This window comes from Phyllostomus discolor, chromosome 7 (assembly GCF_004126475.2).
Source record: "Phyllostomus discolor isolate MPI-MPIP mPhyDis1 chromosome 7, mPhyDis1.pri.v3, whole genome shotgun sequence".
Taxonomy (NCBI): domain Eukaryota; kingdom Metazoa; phylum Chordata; class Mammalia; order Chiroptera; family Phyllostomidae; genus Phyllostomus; species Phyllostomus discolor.
The window spans coordinates 38,683,688-38,706,115 of record NC_040909.2 but is presented as its reverse complement, the minus strand read 5'-3'; the positions used below and the strand labels follow the sequence as shown (position 1 = coordinate 38,706,115).

The 22,428-nt window shown below is 37.9% G+C and overlaps 1 protein-coding gene across 5 annotated transcripts in view; it reads right to left on the bottom strand.

Annotated features, from left to right (window-relative positions):
* Nucleotides 1-22,428, bottom strand: part of TMCC1 (transmembrane and coiled-coil domain family 1) — a 194,901-nt gene that overhangs the window by 101,670 nt on the left and 70,803 nt on the right. Inside the window, exon 1 of one of the 5 annotated variants that reach the window (XM_028517822.2) lies at nucleotides 10,727-12,116. The exons of the other annotated variants lie outside the window; for them this stretch is intronic. Coding sequence (XP_028373623.1) covers nucleotides 10,727-10,765 — 39 coding nt within the window. The 5' untranslated portion in view covers nucleotides 10,766-12,116. Of the gene's footprint in view, nucleotides 1-10,726; nucleotides 12,117-22,428 lie in introns of those variants that run through there. 5 annotated transcript variants of the gene reach the window in all.

Below are 22,428 nucleotides of genomic sequence, written 5' to 3'. Positions count from 1 at the left end.
AATTAACTGAGAAGAGTGAAAACCAAGAGAACAAGGGAGGAAAGAAGATACTAGAAATTCAGTGTTTCACTGAGGATAGGCCAACCAACATGCCAAATGTTGCTGAAAATCAAGTTGAGAACTAAGAACTCATCATTGGACTTGGCAATATGGAAGACAGTAGAGACCTTGGCAAAGCATATGCAAAGGAGCGATGTAGGTGAAATTAACAACACTACCAAAGCAATGGTCTGTGTTTTCAAGTCTTCAAAGGTAAAATTAGACTAGTACTCAGAGACACAACTGTCTCTTCTCACTGCTTAGTCCTTCTTGACTCTTTTGGGGAACACTTTTACTGGAGAAGGAACTGGAAAAAGGGGAGAGGGGCATCTCTTGGGCATGTGTGCCATTATCTTTTCTATGACTTCTTAGGTGGTTGTTGAAAACTGTTTATTATATGAGCTATGGTATGTTACTTCCTTTTTTGTTTTATTTCAGGATAGACACCGGAAACAGTTGGAAGCTTTGGTAGAAAGAGCTTACATTTATCAGCTAAAGCACTATCCTTGACAACTTTAATGATAAAAGATGAAAAGTCGTCTAAATAGTCAGCTGATTTTGAAACTAGAATGGGGAATTCCACTTAGACTGTCCCTTAAGCTATTTTATAGCAGCCTTTTGACCTTTCCCTTAACTTAAAAAAAACAAACAAACAGGCAAAGTGGCTCTTAAAACCACTATATGTATTTTAAACTTCACCAAGTCAAACACAAACATGTTCGTACTGTTAACACGATAACTGGGTTAGGTTTGTCAAATCCAGTGACAACTTAAATACTGAGTACTATTCTCTTCAGATGAATGAAGTATGACTCCTTTTCTCAGTTCAAGATTCTGAAAGATGTTAGATCCCTAACAGTCTCTATTATCTAAATATCTAAATGTTTTTTCATTGAATAACAGAAAGGAAATTTCATTAAAATGTTTCCAAGCAGTGATGCTTATTTATGCAGGAGTCTAAATGACAAAATCAATAGAAAACAATTTCCTAAATCTCAAACTCTAGAAAAATTCAGTCAGAATATAGCAAATGTTCCAAGTCACTACAGTTCTAGAATTTATTTTGTGTTATTTTTTCATAAGATATAGCACTTATTAAATGTGGTAGGTTATCACTCCTTGACACAGAGCTTTATATAATTGGGATGTGGGGTGGAACTCTATTTTCCAACATGTATCCAAACAGAAGAAAAGGACTGAAAGCCACTTAGTGGCTTTGACTGTTTAAAAGTACTTGATAGTTGTAAAATGCGGTCTGGAATATTACCTTGTATTTAAGAGTTTTAAATACCATTCAAACAGTCACATCTATTGTTTACTTGTTCCTTTGAGACAATAAGTGTAAATATCATTGTCATTTTAAGATTCAGGAACTGAAATACAGAGAAGTATTTGTCTAAAATTATACAGAATAGAAGAACTCTGGGTTTCTATTTCTAGGCTCTTGGCTCTTTTCATCACATCAACAAGATTAGTTTAGAAATGTGGATACCTATAATTCAAGAATAAGAGTGAGGCTGCCAGTTTATTGCCATTTTTGATTTTTAGACTTATCTGTTATCTGAGAAAGAATATTAGCAGAGATTTAAATAAATATTTATTTGGTGTCTAGTGAATAATGAGTTTTATAAGACATGAGATTACTCTGTAACAGGAAGGAAGCTGGGTTAGTTAGAAGTAGCTAGAGGTGAGGATGTTGGCAGTAGGTAGTATGGGAACAGATGGAAGAAAGTAGACAGGATATTAGCCACTTTAAAAAAAAACTGATTTTAGCCCTGCCTGGTGTGTGTCAGTGGATTGAGTGCTGGCCTGCAAACCACAGGGTCACTGGTTCAATTCGCAGTTAGGGCACTGCCTGGGTTGCAGGCCAGGTCCCCAGCATGGAGCACTCAAGAAGCAACCACACATTGATGTTTCCCTTCTTCTCCCTCCTTTCCCCTCTCTATAAAAATAAGCAAATAAAATCTTTAAAAACCTGATTTTAGAGAGAGGAAGGGGGAGGAGACAGAGAGAAACATTGATTTATTGATCCACTTATCATCCATTAAACAAGTATTTATTTAATGCTTACCAGGTACCAGACACTATTCTATGTTCCTGAATATAGAAGTTAACAAGATAGATAAAAGTCCTTTTCATAAAGTTTAGCTGGGGAGAAACAGGGAACACAAGAAATATAGTATATGAGATGATGATAAATATACTGGAGGAGAAGAAAGAAAAAACTGAAGACAGGAGATAATGGATGCTGGGGGAAAGTGTGTGTTTAGGAAGTGGTTTTGTATTTTAAAGTAAAAAATCAGTCAAAGCCTTGCTGAAAAATGACCTCCAAGCTGAGATCTTGAGTGTAGGAGAGCAATCCATGCAGGTACTTGAAGAAAAAGGCAGAGGAAGAACAAGCACTACAGACCTAAGGCAGAACTGTGGTGCACTTTAAAAACAGCAAGGAAGAGGTCCAGTTTGAATGCTATGATAAAGAAAAGAATAGTAGGAAATAAAGCAGTACTTATCTTTATACACAACCTACTATCTCCATTTACTATGTTCCAATTTCTCTACAAGTTAGAATATATGAGGTCTGTCCAGAAGGTACCCAGCCATGCAATATGAAAAATAGATATATTTATTGAAGAAGATACAAAGTGCAACAAACACTGTACATAGGATAATGATGCCTCAGTCCCTTTCAAAGTAGGCACCTTGGGACCTCATGCAGTTCTCCCATTTGCCATCAGCTGCCCCATTGTATCTTCCTGAATCTCGTCGACTGTATGAAATCTCTTCCCTTTCAGAGGTGATTTTAGTTTTGGGAAAAGCCAGAAGTCACAGGACGCCAAATGTGGGCTGCAGCAGGGCTGAGCCACCTGGGTGATTTGATGTGTCACCAAAAAACTGGCATAAGATGTAATGCATGAATGGGCATGTTGTCAAGATGAAGCTGTCAATCACCAGCTGCCCATAGCTGTGGCCTTCAGAATCATCCAAATAGTTTCCATGGAGGAATGTTCAAGCTTAATGCAAAATTGGATGCAGATTCGTTGCTCTACTTGCTCAGTCATTTTAAATGTGACAGCCACATAGTACACATGTTCAATCAATGGGCGTCTACTGCCCCACTGACTAGTACAGTGAAGATGTCATTATTCTTGCATGCCAGTCCTCTCTCCTTGGCTGCCAGGTTACATGATGTCAGCAAATCGTTCTCTGGGCTTTTTCTGGACAGACCTCATATATACACTTTATATTATATCCTCTAAAAGGTCTTGAAGTCCCAATGGTTGGGTGTGATTTGAAAACAGTGATCAATAACATTACTTCATAAGACTCAAAACTCAATCATTCACCACTGAACAGATAGTAAATATATTAGGTTACACCTCCAATTTTATCAGATGAGAATTTGTTAATTGAGACTAAACTTTGTGACTAGTTTCTTAAGTCTCAACATATACACACACACTGCACCAAAAAAGAGAACAGGCAGTTATACTCGTTGTTTATATCATTTCAATATCCATCTTCAAATTATTAGAAGACAAAAAAAATGTTAGACAAGTATGTTGGAACTTTGCAGTTAAATTTCCATATATAAGAAGTAATATTAAACAGCCCACATATACTATCTAGAAGAGTGTTTTCTAGATTTATCCTGTTGTTCACTCCACAGAAGATAAGGCATGTAGTTTGGCAACCCCCATTACCTTGCTGAATTTCCCCAAAGAAAATATAAACTAACTCTTAGATTAGATTTTGAAAGGATATTCACATTAGAACTCCCTAAATAACTCCCTAAATGTGATACTAAGTGTGACATGCCTCTCCCTCTCAACAAAAACATATCTGGTGATCTTGCCCCATTTGCTGTAATATTTTCCTCATGTCCTCCATCTAAATCAATGGTTTGCAAAGGAATGAGGTTCCTCCAGGAGTATACATCAGACTGTGAGGTATTTTTTTAAGTCACCTCCCAAATCACTACCACCTTGATCCTAAGTCACATTCTTGGGGCATATTGGGGGTGTCAGGGAAAGGAAAAGTTGAGAAGCACTGATCTAAATCCTGTAGGTCCAGCTAAAATCTCACTTCCTCTACGGGGCTTTTCAAACCCATCTTAGGCTCAAAGGAGGAATTAATTCCCTCTTCAAAATGTGTATTACTTATCATTAATTTCATAAAAATAAAAAGTTTATTTTCTTTTTTACGTCTCTTATCTTCCCAGTATGATTAACTTTTCCTGAAGAGTATGAGGAGTGGTTTTTGTCTAAGAAAACGGACACGGCTTCCAATGTAACATCACATGAAGAAAAAGTTCATGTTGCATGTAAGGTCAATTTCCATTGGCAGGAATGTCTATTTTCATAGAGGAATTTCAAATGTTCTCCTGAAAAGGAAGATGTAGAAGAAATGTGTAACTTCTCAGCACCTGGACTCTAATATAGTAAGTGTATGACTAACTCACTAAGTTCACTTGCTATTCTCAAATTGAATTATCAGAACTGGCTAGAAATTAAGCTCCACTGAAGTTATGAATTTATTCACTTTTGCTAAGAACGACTATATAAAATTAGATCCCTCCTAATATAAAACTGGATGTTTTCTCTGGTGTTTGCTATCTAAAGTCATTTTCTTAGAACTATAACCTGGCCCACACACAACAGATCCTAGACAGATTTTGAAGGGATCCTAGACAACAATTTTCAAATGCAAAGAAAGCTCCATAGAGGTCAAATTACTTGTCCTAAGATATATCCAGCCATGGTTTACTCAATTTTTGTGACAAACACCTTTGAGATAAATTTTATTAAATGAAAAGGAAGGCTATGAAATGTTTATTATTTGTACTATCTTTGGACTTTAGATGCCGCTGACTTTAACATGGATTTAGATACTGCTGACTTTAATAAGGGTTCTTTTCAAACATGAAATTTCCAGTAAAGACAAAGTGTTCTGCTTCTTGTAAAATTTGATGGAACAGATTAAGATTTAATTGAGATTTCCTGTGTTACCACAAGGCAAGTTCTATTTGTATTATTTTATTCTTATTCAACATGTTTTGCAGGATCCTGTCACAGGTCCAGGTATATAGGAGAGGTTAAGTCGCAACTAAGCCAGGGTGTCTAAAAGAACAAATTCTTTTCATTTTCTTATGAAAGCCAAAAGGATTAAGAACAAATCAGAATATTATTAAGTATTACATGCAGATTCTATATATAGATACAGTAAGTGAAATGTGTTCCTCCTGCCTTTATACACTGGTCCCAGAATGTGTTCTCAGAGTAGTAGTGTTAACTTGCTCCAAAGAGGTTCATTTAAAGAATTTAAAGGGTTAGTAATTCTACACCACAAACTAATGTGTTACACACACAGATTATCTTCAATCTGTGAACAATATGGATGGTTGGGAAAAAGTACCAAGCCCAGAAATATCATCTTCCAATCACTAATCTTTAAGCAAATTTTGGTGACAGTTTTCACTGAGTAAGAATGAGCCTAAAATTCACTTCTACATCGTGAAGTTTCAATAAAAAGTGAGTTCACTCCCACCTCCAAATCAAGTCTCCCACATCCTCTTCCCAGGGGCAGACGCTGTGGCCTAAGTGTGTTTCAACAGTATAGTTTTAAAAACAATCACCTCTTTTCAAGAATACTTATGACATGGACCTGTAGTGAAAATATCACCTTAAATTCTGAAATTAATATAGTACCTTATACTTTTCAAAGCATTTCAAGTATATAAGCTCACTGATCTTCAAAAACTAATAGCCCATGGTAATCATATTTCAACTTCAAAGAATCATCTGTTTCAGTCATCCCTCTCCAGAAAATGATACTCAAACAACACCAAATAATAGTTGTATACTTAAAAAACAAAAAAGCAACACAATTCTAAGTAAATTTAACTATCTTCTCTCAGAAGAAGATATATTCATTCTCAGATCTATAGTAACTTTTTGATATTTTAAAAATTCACACTATACCAACATCACAAAAATATTTCAGTTATAATACACATATTTCTAAATTTGTTTCTCTATTTTAACCTATTTTTGCCAATATATGTGAATAGGAATATGCCATTCTCTATTCCTTCCCATCCCTACCACATCTATAATAATATAATAACTCATCTTACTAAGGGTCTCATTTCATACGACAAAGGAAAGACATCAGTCTTCCTTTTTGGTTATGTAGTAGATCTGAATGATCCTATAATGCTGATGACACTACTACCTAATTTAAGCCTCCTAAAAATAGGGTAATGATGAATGGAAGATTTAACATTTAACTGCTGGCAAAACATAAATATAAAAAATATTTCCAAGTATGAAGCTAGTTGATGTCTGAAGTAACTTTGAGAAAATTAATTAAATAAAGACAGAAATTAAAAAAGAGATGGTGTATACATTTTTATTATTTAAATGTATCCATCTGGTACTGACTCCCTTGCCTATCTATGTATTTGAGTTAATTATATAAAATACTACTTTTCTATAGCTATACAGTACTTATTGTTAAAAGATTCAAGATACTTTTTAAAAATTGTGGTAAAATATACATAAATTTACCATTTTAGCCATCAAAATACTTTAACAAAACCCTAATTATTAATAATTTACTTAAAATGGAAATAAAGAGATACTTATTCTTTTTACTAGTAAGAAAACAGGACGGGGCAAAAGTAGGTTTACAATTGTGAGTACACAAAGTTTACTATTTATTGTTATGTTATTTTCCATATGAACTGTAAACCTATGTTTGCCCCACACTGTATATTCACAGAAAGCTTAAGCCAGTCATGTGTATTATCACAGGTCATGAAACCAAAAGCAATCAGGTAGAAATTCAAAGGAAACTACTTTTGGAAAAAACAGTTTTATTAAGAATTCAAATTATGATGAACATTTCTCTGAATCTTAAGTTTCTTAGGCTGATACCAAGCTGATACCAAACAATAGGACACTATCAAATATGAGGGGACTCCCCCAAACCAGAATTTATTTATGAAAAACTGTGTATTTATTCTTACATGTTTAAATTTCAGTCACCTTCAATTTACTCTCCATATTACATATCTTTTGATACAGGGAAGGGAAGGAGAAAGAGGGGGAGAGAGAGAAACATCAGTGTGTGGTTGCCTCTTGCGTACCTCATACTGGGAACCTGGTCCACAACCCAGGCATGTGCCCTAATTGGGAATTGAATCGGAGACCCTTTGGTTTGCAGGCCAGCACTCAATCCACTCAGTCATACCAGCCAGGGCTGCTCAAAACAGTTTTGAACTCAGAGATTTGATGCCTCTTAGTGCTTCTGCTGTTTTTTGTTTCACCTCTTCTACTTCAGCAAAACGTTTCCCTTTGAGGACCATTTTCATTCCAGAAACAAAAAGAGTTGCTTGGGGTGAGGTAGGGAAGGTAGGGCACAGGGGTCATGTTGTTTTTTTGGTCAAAAACTGTTGAACACTCAGCATGGTGTGTGCAGGTGCACTCATAAATCACCCATCATGAAATGAGCAAACACACTGAAAGAGTCTTCAAAAAAAAGTCACTGAAGCCCAATGCAGCCTCTCACAACATCAGCTGGTATACTGATACAGATGGGTCCCTGAATACTTCTAGTAGGGGGAAACCTGTACTATGAGGGGCCCGCTCTCCAGAAGAAACATATGAAGCAATATCAGAGACCACAACAGTAAAATGATTAATATACCGAAGTTTATGGAGGGCAATTGGTGTGGGGAAACTATGGGTTTGGAGTTACACCTAAGTTTGAACCTGACTCTCTACCTCCTGCTGATCTTGGGCAAAAAACTCTTCTGAACCTGTTTCTTTAATGACAAAATGAAGGTGATACCATCTAACTTGAAGGATCATTAGGAGAATTAATAAAATGTCCACATTGTCAGGTTTCAGACTATTTTGGCTGGCTTATGCAGATGACTTAGGGCAGAAAGAAAAGGATTTCCTTAGTGAGTATCTTAGAAGTCACATGTGAGAAAACTATACAGGAAGAAAATAATTTAAAATGAAAGGTAAAGAGTCAGTTCTGGGAGTCAGGTAACTGGGATCTAGTCAAAGAGAATAACAAAGCATCTCTCTTTAAAATTAAAAATTTTATTTATCCCTTAATTCACTTCCTCCTTTTTATTTATTTCAGATGTGAACATCCATTATCCCAGAACAATTTTCAACCTTTTTCATCTCATGGCACACATAAACTAAATACTAAAACTCTGAGGCACACCAGAAAATATATTTTTTGCTTATCTGACAAAAAAAAAAGTATCACTTTGATTCATTCACACCAGACAGCTATTGTTGTGTTGGCTGTTGTCATTTTCTATTTGACAATCTAAGGGAAAAGAGGTCACTGCCCCTGACAAAATAGTCAGGTACCACATGTTTTACAAATTCTTGCAGCACACTGGTTGAAAATCACTGGCCTAGTAGAATCATTTGACTATTCTAGGGAAAATATCCAGTGTAACTAAACATGGCTGTCAAATTTAACATAAAAGTATCTAAACTAGATACTAGGTTTAAAAACACTAAAAACATTCATAAATATTTTCTTTCAGAAATTTTCCAACAGAATTTAAAGATGACCACATGAGTACTTCTTTTTGTCCAAACAGGCCATTGCTTTAGAATATGAGATCATCTTAAACCCACTCTATACTTGTGGGAAGATTATTTATTGGCAAAAATAACTTGTTAGTGAAGCTGGAATCATATGAAATTACAGTGTTCAACTGTATAAAAAACAAACAAACAATCTCCTATGAGTGTTGAATGTGTGCCAGAAATACCACATACTGGGATACTACAAGTCCTCTGTTTTCAGGTAACATATGGATTTAGCGGAAAAAGGCAGAAGACAGGCATGGTGCACTCACTGCAATTAAAAAACTTCCTTACATGACTTTGGTTTCCCTCATATTTCAGTGACAAACAGACTGAAACAATTAAGAATATTTTTTTCCAATTCATTACTAAACATACTTGTACACTATGTTAAGAACATTTGACAGAAAACAAATTTCCTTAGATTTAGTCCTCCAGTACAGGACCCCCAAACATGTTAGAATGGAGCAGAGGGATGTTATAAAAAAAAAAAACACCAAAAGAGGTTACCTGTCTCTGAGTGTTTTTATATAATGTATCTTTTATTTCTTCATGTTACAGAGAAGATGTGCTCCTAACTCCTCCAAAAGTTATCTTTTCTATAAATCACAGTAATACACAGAATATAGAGTGAAGGAGTAAAGTTCAAAAAGTAATTGGAGAGAAATTCTGGTAGTAACATACCTAGAATGCAGTAATTTTCTTATTAGAAAATCATCACCTGGCTCCCAACTATTTCGTACACGCTTGTGCAGAGATGTCACTGCCCTGACAATCTACACATCTTCTGCACTTTAAATGTACTACACATACGAAATATATGAATTAGAGGATGTCGAAGGAGAAACTAAAGTCATTTTTTATTGTTTAGGAGAAATTTTTGGGTCTTCCTATCTCCTTCCCTCCCCAGCTGGTAAGGGGATAAAAAAGAAGTGAAATTTATTTAATATGCCTAAGGAATTCCTCTTGGGCTTGGAGATCCAAGAAAAGAGATGCAATCTGACGTGAGGATGGAGGCCAGAGCTTTGTTCTTTTTTGGTTGAATTCACACATTCTATGCTGAGGGTCACCTGTGAGTAACTAAAGGTTTTCCTTAAGATAATAACACATTTCAGGATTTAACAATTCTGACTAACAACCAAGGAAGTGAAGAATGACTACTGATTTACTATTTGTTTAAGTGTCTGTCTACAGGGAGTGAACTGTGACACAATTTAGCCACCAACTGCTACATTTTAAAATAGAGCTTTTAAAAAATAAAATTGTTTTTGAAATAAAGCTCAATTCTCAGCACACCTCTTCCCAAACTAGTTTCTGCACTTGCTAAAAAGAGAGCTCAGTGACTGAATCAAGAAAAAGCTGAGCACTGCCAGGGCTGGCTCATAAAAGCAGCCCCTCTTCAAAAAGAGCTTAGTTTATTTAAAAATTTTGTTTAATTTTCTTAGATAAAAAAAAAAATCCCCCCACTCCAAAGCTGCACACAGGAAACCCATTTTTCAAGCAGAACTCTGTAAAAATTGACTTGTGAGCCTATGGTTACTGCTTTTCATACACTCCTTCATTAAGTATGCAAGTTTCTTAATACAACCACTCATTTTAACATTTTCATGTGGGTCTTGCACATTGAACTATTTTATGGTACTTCTCCCCAGTTTAACACTAAATATTGTATGAAAACACTGATTCCACGGACCAATAAGGTTTCTCATCTTGGTCAACAAGCTGCTAGATTAACTGCTAATTAAATATGCACTTTTTACCCACTGTTCAGCCTTTCAAGCATACCCTCTAGAAATTGTACTTGAGAAGCAAACCACAACTTCCTCCGTATTCAAAGATGACAGCTTTAGTATTAGGGGCACACAGTCTGGGGTTGCCAGTGAAGTCAGCCTTAAACCTTTGTGTCTGTCAGAGGAAAGAACAAAAGGCAGCGCTTCCTTCCCCAGCCCCTCCTTAACGCTGGAGGAAGGCAGGCTTGACAGAATAGTTATAGAGAAAAAGGAAGCCATGCCGAAGCTAGTGAGTTTCCCCTTAAACAAACACACAAAGCTTCCCAAGCTACCCACCTTGGATAGCTGCCTCCTGAGGCTAAAGCGCTGGACCATGGTCACCCTGAGCAATCTTCAGACAAAGCAATCCACGAAGGGACGAGGTTTTAAAAAACAGCTTCTTGGAAAAGTCGGTGGCAAAACATTTTGAAGACTGTCATAGTAGTCCAAAGAATTTCCTTGAGAGTCTTAACAGACTTGTAACCACTTCATTGTTCTATGGGGAGATACTGCAAAGCCTCTGTCAGAGAGGGCGGGCCGGCCGAGGCAGGGAGGGGTGGAATCCTGGAGCGGCTTCACCCATTGCCAAGCTCTGCTAGCACTTCCTGTGAGTCAGCCGTAAGGGGTCCACACAGAAGGACCACCCCTTCCCTTCCCACCAAACCATTATCTCAGGATGCCGCTGTGGTGCCACCTGCGATTCCTGGGACGACCGACCTGATGTTCTGGTCTGTGTGGGAGGAGGAATGGTGCAAGGGCTCCGAAAGCTTCTGCCTCTAGTAGAAAACTGGCAACTGCAACAATTCCTCCCACCCTAAAGTCCTCTCAGTGGAGGAGGATCTCATGCAAAGAGCAATATCCCTTTTCCCACCTCCAACTCAGGTAATCCACTGGGTGAGGCAGTGTGAACAGAAAGACTTGGCAACAGCCCACCCCCCTTGCCCCGAGACTGTACCAGCTTGGCTCAGAGAAGGAAACTCCTCCCAGCTGGGCTCGGCAGCTGTCCGGCTTTGTCTATGGTAATTGGCCAAGCCTTTCCTCTTATTCACAGGGAGGGGTCCTGCCCGAGGAAGGAATGTCAGGTGCAGACAGGCATACTTCAAGGGTGACTTCAACTTCATTAGGAAGTTCAACATATTAAAGCTGCCTTCTCTCATTAGAACAATGTAGTTTTTAAAAAATCTTCACAAAAGGAACAGCTCAGAGTAAATTAATGCAAGCAAAGAAGTATGAAAAATGGCAATTGTGAGGGCAGTTCTAAAGATAAAAAAAAAATTTGCTGTCATTTGCCAGCCTTTTCCTATTTGATTCTACTTCCAGACAACCAACGAAAGGATAAAGCTTCATTTTAATGCAACTTTGCACTCTTCATGCTTCTCTCTAAATTGTTCATTACTTCTGAATGAATAACTGACCACGGTGGAATTTGTTGTGATTAATTTTTCCCTGCTCCAGTGACTCTCAATTCCCTGCGACCATGATTACATCTTATGCTGCATATAGCCTTTGGTGGAATAAACCTACTATGTCCAATTGGTGTGTTAGGCATTTCACATCTGTTATCCCATTGATTTCTCAAATAACCCTGTGAAATACGTGTAATATCCCAACGTTCAGTTATGTAAAACAAGGCTCTTTTCTCTAAATCCTCAATGTTATTATGAGTAAACTACACAGTGATACCTTTTCCCCCCCGGCAAGAAAAGTGAAAAAAGGTGGAAAAAAAATTGACCTTTATGAAACAGTTATTCTCAATTATGTTCACATCACATACTACTGGTTTCCAGTTATCACCAAATATCATGTACACTTTTTAAAAATTCACTTAAAATATGACACATGTATTTCACACAGCTTTAGGAAGATACAAAAGATATACCAAATTCAAACGAATAGGATGCCAAGGCTCCAAAATAATTACTTTAAACAAAATGTGTATATAAAATTTTTATTCCAAAAAACCTTAAATGGAAAAAGAGTGAACAAAACTAAATAATTTAATGAAATTCCAAAGCTAAAAAAACTTTTAGATAAAAAAATATAATGGAAGGTGAAGACTCCTTAACTTCTAGGTTCAGAGTATGAGATGTAACCTAATATTTAAACTGATTAAAATTTATCCTAAGTGTAAAGTACATTGGCAGATAACCTGAGTTCTGTGGAGATTTTTTGGTTTGTTTCTTTTTAATGGTAAGAGTACCAGTACACTTCCATTTTTTTCCCCACAGAGAATGAAACCAAGTACTCAGAAAACTTCTGGGAATGCAGGAAGAATTAATGAGATGCTGTTGTGGAAATAATGAAATTCCTTACAAAAAGACATATTGCCTTTAAACATAAACAGGAGACATTTCTGATAAGTAACCAGAATCCTACATCATTGCTGCAAGGTTCTTTCTAACTGTACCCATCTCCCAAAAGGAAAGAGGAAAATAAAAGGAATTAGGAAAAAAAAAAAAAGTCAAAAGTCCACAGGCCCAATACACATTAGGTATTAATCATAAACTAAGTAGGATATAAAGCCTCAACTCCATATACACATACAAAGACTTATGGATTAGAAGGATGATGCCTTCATTATAGAAGAAACATACTTATTTTTTTTGTGTATTAAAAACAAAGATAAAACTAATTGTTTACAAGGTATAAAATCTGTTAAAAATCATGATAAAAAACTGAAAAGATCCTTTCTTTTCCATTTTGAGGGAGTGTGGTAGCTTTTTGGATGAAAACAGTAGATCAAGGTCAGAAGTTTCAAAACAACAGCAGGAAAGGTAGAAGTATATAACCCAGAGGAAAATCAACAACTCTGAAATCATTCTCTTATTACTCTAGGACCCAAGTAAACAATGTCATTTTCAGCAGTCTGTGACCAAAAGTCCACATCATACTCTTACACTCCATGTGGAAGCAAAGAGCTGTCTGTGGGATTCTTTAGTCCTTTTTTGGAATGATCTAAAATAGTGCATGACACAAATATGAATCTGTTAAAAGCTATGGACTCAGTCACTGAAGTGACACATGAAACTCATGAATAGATATACAGTCTTTTTGATGCAATTCCAAATGGCCCATGGATTCCCCTAAAGCTCATCCATAGACACCACATTAAGAACCTTGATCTGGGCATGACTAAAGAAGACCGAAACATCAATCACTAAGTTGTTTTCTGCTTTCTACCACAGGCAACAGTTCTTAGTAAAACTGGGAAAGAAATGAAGAAACAAAACAAAAGCCTGTCTTTAACATGTTGGCCACAACCCCAATATATTTTGCCACAAATGATATTTATGAAGTGGTCTTTTAACTGTGTTTTAGTTTTTCTTCATTGTGTAGAAAAAAAGAGAAAATATTATTTTATTCTCTTTGTTTTAGCCATTGTATATATCCCCACACAAGACAGAACACTAATAATTTATCTTTACTGTATGGTTTCCTGCACATGTATAAACATATATATGTTTGTTTCACAGAACTAGGGCTATACTGTTTTCTGCTTTATCACTAAAAAAAATAGATCACAAGTACCTTGGATGAATACTTACGAAATTTAAATAATCATCCCAATTTTGCTGGAAAACTCCCTTTGTTTTAGCTTCATTATTAAAATTCTCTATAAATACATTTTAAAGATAAACTGAAGTTAAAGTTTTGTGTTACTGTGTATCATACACTATGAACTACACTTTTATAGAGAAGGAAAAGAACTGCAAATGCCCCCCAAAGATTTTGTTGCATTGCTTTTTCCATTATATCATGCGCCCTCCTATTTTCTATAACTTAAAATGTGCTAAAAAAGAGAACACTATTTAAAATACTCAAGTAGTAAATATTTCTGTAAATTGAATAATTATTCTACTTTAAAAACCTGAACCTTTAAACTGTAAACTGTTAACAGAGACTTCCCCATAAGAATGGCTGGTTTTGGTTCATGCTTCACCAAATTCCTAAATCCTCTCAAGCAACAGACAGCCTCCTTGAACCCCAGTCCTTGTATCTCCTGCTAAGTGGCCTGAGGCCCAGCACTACTGCAGGCTAGAAGGGATTGGCAAGAAATATTCATCGTCATGAAAAGTGGGGACCTACAGCCAAGACTGCTCTACCCAGCAAAGATATTTAGAATTAAAGGGCAGATAAAGAATTCCCAGGCCAGAAAAAACTAAAGAAGTTCATCATAACCAAACCATTATTATATGAAATGTTAAAGGGATGTAGGAAAAACAAGACAATCAAAACTTTGAACAATAAAATGGCAAAAATGCATATCTATCAATATTTGAATCTAAAAAACAAACTAAGCAAACAAGGAGAACAGAGACAGAATCATGGATGCGGAGAGGGTTTTGATGGTTGCCAGATGAGAGTGGGGTGTGGGGGAACGGGTGAAGAGATGAGGAGATTAAGAAGTACTAATAGATACTGTATTTTGTCAATGTATAATGTGCACTCTTTTGCCTGAATTTTTGACAAATAAGTATGTGCATTATACATTGGTAGTACTAATTCTGTATCTATATAAATGTTTTTAATTATTTTATTTATGCTTATGTGTTGAAGTGTAACTCTAGAAAGCAATAACTATATCCATATGCAATATAATACCCTGGAATATGATAACTGGTTTTGTTTCTAAATATAAATAGGTAAATAAGTGAATTAAAAAATTAAAATGAAAGATTTTTTCCTGAAAGTTTGGGGCAAAAGCATGGGCGCACATTATACATAGCAGTACATTATACATGGCAAAATACAGTAGTTACAGAATAGCCACAGAGTAGGAGGAGCCAACAAACTTACATGCATGACCCATGGATGTGAACAATGTTGGGGGGAGTGCCTGAGCGCATGAGGGTGCTGGATGGAGGGGTATAAAGGGGAAAAAAAGCTACAAGATATTCAGAAATAATTAAAATGGACCCGTATAAAAACTTGAGCCCAGATATATATTGCCAAAAACTTGGAAGCAACCAAAATATCCTTTGGTAAGTGAATGGATAAATAAAATGTGGTATATCCGAACAATAAAATATTATTCAGCATTAAAAAGAAATGAGCTATCAAGCCATGAAGACACATGGAGGAAACGTAAATGCATATTATTGATACTAAGTAAAAGAATCCAATCCTAAAAGGCTGAATACTGCACAATTCCAACTATGTCATTCTGGAAAAGGCAAAACTATAAAAACAATAAAAAGATCAGTGGTTGTCAGGGTTTGGGGGTTAGAGATAGGATGGACAGACAAAGCACCAAGGATTTTTAGAGCAGAGAAAATACTCTGAATGATACTCTAATAATGGATACGTGTCATTATACATTTGTCCAAACACAGAGAATGTACAATACTAATGTAAAAACTGGGCTTTGGGTGATTATGATGTGTCAATGTAGATTTATCAGTTGTAACAAATGTACAACTCCCGTGGGGGGATGGTAACAATGGGGGAGGCTATGCATATGTTGGGGCAGGTGGTATATGGGAAGTCTATACCTTCCTCTCAATATTTGCTGTAAACCTGAAATTGCTCTAAGAAAGAAATCTATTTCAAAAAATAGGAGTCAGACTTTTGGCCAAGATGGAGGTGTAGGTAGACACACTATGCCTCTTCCCACAGCCAAAATAAGGACAATTTAGAAACAAAATAACTACCAGAACTGATAGAAAATTGAACTGTATGGAAGTCCGACAACCAAGGAATTAAGATAGACACATTCATCCAGACCGGTAGGCAAGGCAGAGTTGGACAGCCAGTGGAGAGGGGTCGCAGCACAAAAAGTGGTGGCACCGGGCACACAAGGCACCCCAGGCGCACAAAACCGCATTGGGTGGACCCTGGGCACCAAAGCACGGCTGGCACACCCCGGGTGGGGGGGTAGCAATGGGCAGACCCAGCGAGGCGGGATTGTGAAGTGAGGCACTGCATGCAAGGCAACTGGCTAGCCAAGTGGTCCCACATTCTAGCACAGATAAACCAGGCGAAACTGGGGAGCCAGACAGGCTGCGCAGCCCAGGGTCCCAGCACCGGGAACTAAGGCCTTGAAACACCGATTGAAAACACCTGTTGGGGTTGAGGTGCAGGAAGAGACTCTCAGCCTCATGGGAGAGTTCGCTGGGGAGACCCACAGGGACCTGGAACGTACACAGGCCCACCCACATGGGAATCAGTGCCAGAAGGGCCCAGTTTGCTTGGTGGAAGCGGTGGAGGGGATTGGGATCTGACAGAGAGCAGAGTGGGCACCACTGTTCCCTCTTGGCCCCTGCCCCCACATACAGTGTCACAACAGTGACTGGGTTGACCTGCCCTCGTGAACACCTAAGGCTCCACCCCTCAAAGTAACAGAAGCGATAAAACAAAAAAACAAAAACAAAAAACAAAAGACCCAAATGGAAGAATGGATCAAAGCTCCACAGCAAATACAAATAAGCGGCCAAGAGATAGCTAGCCTATCAGATGCACAGCACTGGTAATCAGGACGCTCACAGAATTGGTTGAATTTGGTCTCAAATTAGATGAAAAATGAGGGCTAAACTAAGTGAAATGAAGGAAAATGCACAGGGAACCAATAGTGATGAGAAGGAAACTGGGACTCAAATCAATGGAGTGGACCAGAAGGAACAAAGAAACAACCAAACAGAAAGAAGGAATAAACAAGAATTCAAAAAAATGAGGAGAGACTTAGGAACCTCCAGGACATCTTTAAATGTTCCGCATTATAGGGGTACCAGAAGGGGAAGAGGAAGAGCAACAAGTGGAAAAGTTTTTGAACAAATAATAAAGATGAACTAAACTTCCCCAATCTGGCAAAGGAAATAGACTTCCAGGAAGTCCAGGAAGCTCAGAGAGTCCCAAAGAAGTTGGACCCAAGGAGGAACACACCAAGGCACATCAGAATTACATTAGCCAAAATAAAAATGAAGGAGAGAATCCTAGAAGCAGCAAGAGATAAGGAAACAGTAACCTACAAAGGAGTTCTCATAAGAATGTCAGCTGATTTTTCAAAAGAGACTTTACAGGCAAGAAGGGGCTGGAAAGAAGTATTCCAAGTCATGAAAGACAAGGACCTATATCCCAGATTACTCTATCCAGCAAAGCTTTCATTCAGAATGGAAGGGCAGATAGAGTGCTTCTCAGATAAGGTCAAGTTAAAGGAGTTCATCATCACCAAGTCCTTATTTTATGAAATGTTAAAGGGACTTATCTAAGAAAAAGAAGATAGAAAACAGGTACAGTAAAATGACAACAAACTCCCAATGATTAACAACCATACCTAAAACAAAAACAAAAACAAAAACAAACTAAGCAAACAACTAGAACAGGAACATAACCACAGAAATGGAGATCATATGGAGGGTTAGCAACAGGGGAGTGGGGGGGGGGAAGGTACAGAGAATAAGTAGCATAGATGGTAGATAGAAAATAGACAGGGAGAGGGCAAGAACAGTATGGGAAATGTAGAAACCAAAGAACTTACGACACATGGACATGAACTAAAAGGGGGGGAATGTGGGTGGGAGAGGGTGTGCAGGGTGGAGGGGAATGAAGGGGGGGGAAATGGGACAACTGTACTAGCATAATCAATAAAATACATTAAAAAAATAAGAGTTAAATGGATTTAAGTCCTCAACCAGATGACTTCAATGGAGTAAAAATAATAAGCAATCCAAAAATGAACTTAAGAAAACAATTCCATTTAAAATAGCATCAAAAACAATACAATCTTTAGGAATAAACCTAGCCAAGAAAAATACTCATACACCGAAAACTATAAACACTGCTGTAAGAAATTAAGGAACACATGAGTAAAGGCAAAAATATCCTGGCCCTGTCTGGGTAGCTCAGTTGGCAGTGGTCCCCAAACGTTTTGGCACCAGGGACCAGTTTCATGGAGACAATTTTCCACAGTCCAGGGATGGGCAGGGGCAGGCGGGGTACAGGGTTGAGGGGAGACAGGAGGCAGAGCTCAGGTGGTAATGCAAGCGAAGCTTGGCTTGCTCACCCGCTGCTCACCTCCTACTGTACAGCCTGGTTCCTAGCAGGCCTCGGACTGTGAGTTGGGGACACCTGGATTACAATGTCATCCTGATATGCCAAGGTTGTGGGTTTGATTCTGTGCCCTGGTCAGGGCACATATTAAGAAGCAACCAATAAATGAATAAATAAGTGGAACAAAATTGATAATATTCTCTCCCTGTCCCTCTCTCTATTATCCTCTCTCTCTCTCTAAAAATCAATAAATAAAAAATTTAAAAAACAAAAAATATCCCATGTTTGTGGATTAGAAGACTTAATATCGTTAAGATATTCATGCTACTCAAAGCAATCTACAGAGTCAACAAACTCCCTATCAACATCCCAAAAGCATTTTTTACATTAATGAAAAATTCACTCTAAAATTCATATGGAATCTCAAAGGACTACAAATAACAAAAACAATTTTGAAAAAGAGCAAAGTTGGAGGATTAACAATTCTTGATTTCAAAATATATCACATAGCTACAATAATCAAAACAGTGTAGTAAATCACACAATCAACAGAGGAAAAAGGCAACCTACAGAATGAAAGAAAATATTTGCAAATTATGTATCTGATAAATGGTTAATGACCAAAATAGTATATATATGAAGAACTATAATTTTATAACAAAATAACCAACCTGATTTTAAAAATGGGCAAAAAACTAAAACAGACATTCCTCCAAAGATGGTATACAAATGGCCAACAAGCATATGAAAAGACGCTCACCATCAATAAACATCAGATAAATGCATAAAAAACCAAAATGACATCGGTCAAGATGGTGGAGTAGGTAAATTTGGTATTTGCATGCTCCCACAACCACATCAAAATTACAACTCAACTACAGAACAACCATCATTCAGAACCACCTGAAATTCAGCTGAGCAGAAGTCCTATAACAAAGAATATACAGAAGCAATATTGATACTGGTAAAAGGGGGAGACACTCAAAAGGGGCTGGTCAAACCCACATATGGTGGTTAAAAATTGGGAGGGATATCTCAGCTATGGGAGGTCTACACTGAGAAGCCAGGGGTCCTAGTCCCACTCCAGGCCCTTCACCCCAGGATTCCAGTGCTAGGAAGAGAAGTCCCCACAACTTCTGGCTGTGAAAACCAGCGGGAAATTGCAGCTGAGTAAGACAGATGGCTTCTAGAGTCCCAGGTGTTTCTCTTAAAGGGTCTGCACAAATTTACTTGGGCTCACTTGCTCTGAGCTCCAGCTCTGGGGCAGCATACTGAAAGGCACATAAAGGGGGAAAGTGAATTGTCAAGTTAGGGCTGGAAGAATAGCTTTCTCCCCCACATAAGTGCTGGCAGAAGCCACTGTTCTTTTGCTAAGCCCTTCCCCCACAGAACCACCAGGTGGACACCATATCTGAGTCTCCATTAACCTGGCTAACACTGTTCAGCCCACCCTGGTGATTCCCTAAGATCCTGCCCAACCTATCCTGGGGGCCCATCCAAGCTGCTTCCAGTGTCTTTTACATAGAGTCTATCTTGGCTTATCTATGGACTTTCCTAAAATCTCTCAAAGGTTCACAATACCCAAACATGCAGCATCTGGCCTCTGCATGGTACATCTTGCTAAATAGCCCCAAGCCCCACACTAGTGGCAGCCAAACCTGGTTCACAGCTTGGCCTCTCCTGGGCACCTTCAAGCCCACCACAACTAACAGCCACCTACAGATCACTTTGCAGCTCATGCTGGGTAGCTATGGGCAGGGCACAGGCAGTGGCTGACCTTGACCTATACCTTCAGGGAGGCCCCAGAGCCAGTGTGCCTGATGGACAGCTCCACCATGCCAAAGCACCACCCAACAACCTCCACAAGCAGCACACTTAAAGGGTAAGCTAATTAGGCACTAGAGCCCCACTAAATTGAGTCCCCCTCTGTGGGCTCAGACCCAGCACAGCAGATCCTCTGCTAAGGTTGTGGCCAGAACTCACAATCAATCAGCCTGGGGTTAAATCCCTTCAACTGACCTGCCAACAGCAATCAAGACTCAACTACAACAGGAAAGTGCACCCAGCCAACATTGTAGTGGGGGAAGCACACCCAGCTCAGCTGACCACTGGGCCCTACAGGACACCTACTATGTTAGGCCACTCTACCAAGACAAGGAGACATAGCAGCTCTACCTAATACATACAAAAGTAATGTAATTTGTAATGTTAGGCCACTCTACCAAGACAAGGAGACATAGCAGCTCTACCTAATACATACAAAAGTAATGTAATTTGTAATGTTAGGCCACTCTACCAAGACAGGGAGACATAGCAGCTCTACCTAATACATACAAAAGTAATGTAATTTGTAATGTTAGGCCACTCTACCAAGACAAGGAGACATAGCAGCTCTACCTAATACATACAAAACAACACAGGTAGAAAGCCAAACTGAAGAGAAAATGAAATATGTCTCAAATAAAAGAACAGAACAAAACTCCAGAATATGAACTAAACAAAGAGCAATCTACCAGCTACCAGATGCAGAGTTCAAAACACTGGTTCTAAGGATGTTCACTGAATTTAGGGGAAGAGTAGATGAACTTAGTTAAGAACTTCAACAGAGAGACAGGAAACATAAAAATGGAGAGAGGAAAAAATAGAGATCGAAGAGACTACTAGTCAGTAATGAAGAATATAATAACTAAAATGAAGAATATATCTCAGAGAATAACAGGAGAGTAGATAAAGCAGAGGATCAAATCAGAGATTTGGAAGATAAGGAAGCAGAAAACACCCAAATCAGTACAGCAAAAATAAAAAAGAATCCAAAAAAATGTAGATAGTTTAAGTAGACTCTGGGACAACTGCAAGCACACCAACATCCACATCATGGGGGTACCAAAAGGATAAGAAAGTGAGGAACTGAAAACCTATTTGAAAAAATAATGATGGGAAACACCCATTATCTGGTGAAGGAAACAGACATATAAGTTTAGGAGTGCAGAATCCCAAAAAGATGAACCCAAAGAGGGCCACACCGAGATATATCATAGTTAAAATGCAAAAGATTAAAGACAAAGAGACAATCTTAAAAGCAAAAGAAGAAACAGTTACCTACAAGGGAGCTCCCATAAGACTGTCAGCTGACTTATCAACAAAAACTTTGCAGGCAAGAAGGGACTAGCACAATATATTCAAAGTAATGAAAACCAAGGACCTACATTCAAGATTGCTCTACCCTGTAAAGCTATCATTTAAAATTGAAAGACCGAAAAAGAACTTTCCAGACAAGAAGAAGCTAAATGAGTTCATCACCAGCAACTAGTATTAAAAGAAATGTTAATGGGGCTTCTTTAAGAAGAAAAATAAAATAAAAAATATGAATAAATAAAATGATATAAATAAATACCTATCAATCAAATGCTTCATACAAAACACATAGGGTGGCTCATTGGATAAGACACTCGCTTCAGACCAACACACACACAGGGACTGCAAATAAAGGGATGGGAAAAGATATTTCATGCAAATAGAAACAACAACAACAAAAAGCTGGGGTAGCAATACTTATACCAAACAAAATCGACTTTAAAACAAACACTACAACAAGAGACAAAAAAAAGACCCAGCAATTCTACTTCTGGGTATTTACCTGAAGAAACTCAAAACACTAAATGTAGTCCTGGCTGGTGTGGCTCAGTGGATTGAGTGCCGGCCTGCAAAGCAAAGGGTCGCTGGTTCAATTTCCAATCAGGGTACATACCTGGGTTGTGGGCCAGTTCCCCAGTAGGAGGCACATGAGCGGCAACCACATATTGATATTCCCCTCTCTTTCTCCCTTCCTTACCCCTCTCTAAAAAATAAATGAAATATTTATAAAAAATATTTTTAAAAACCCACTAAATTTAGAAGACATATGCATTCATGTGTTCTTTGCAGAATTATTTACAACAGCCAAGATATGGAAGCAACTTAAGTGTCTGTCAACAGGTGACGGATAAAGAAGAAGTGGTACATATATACAAAGG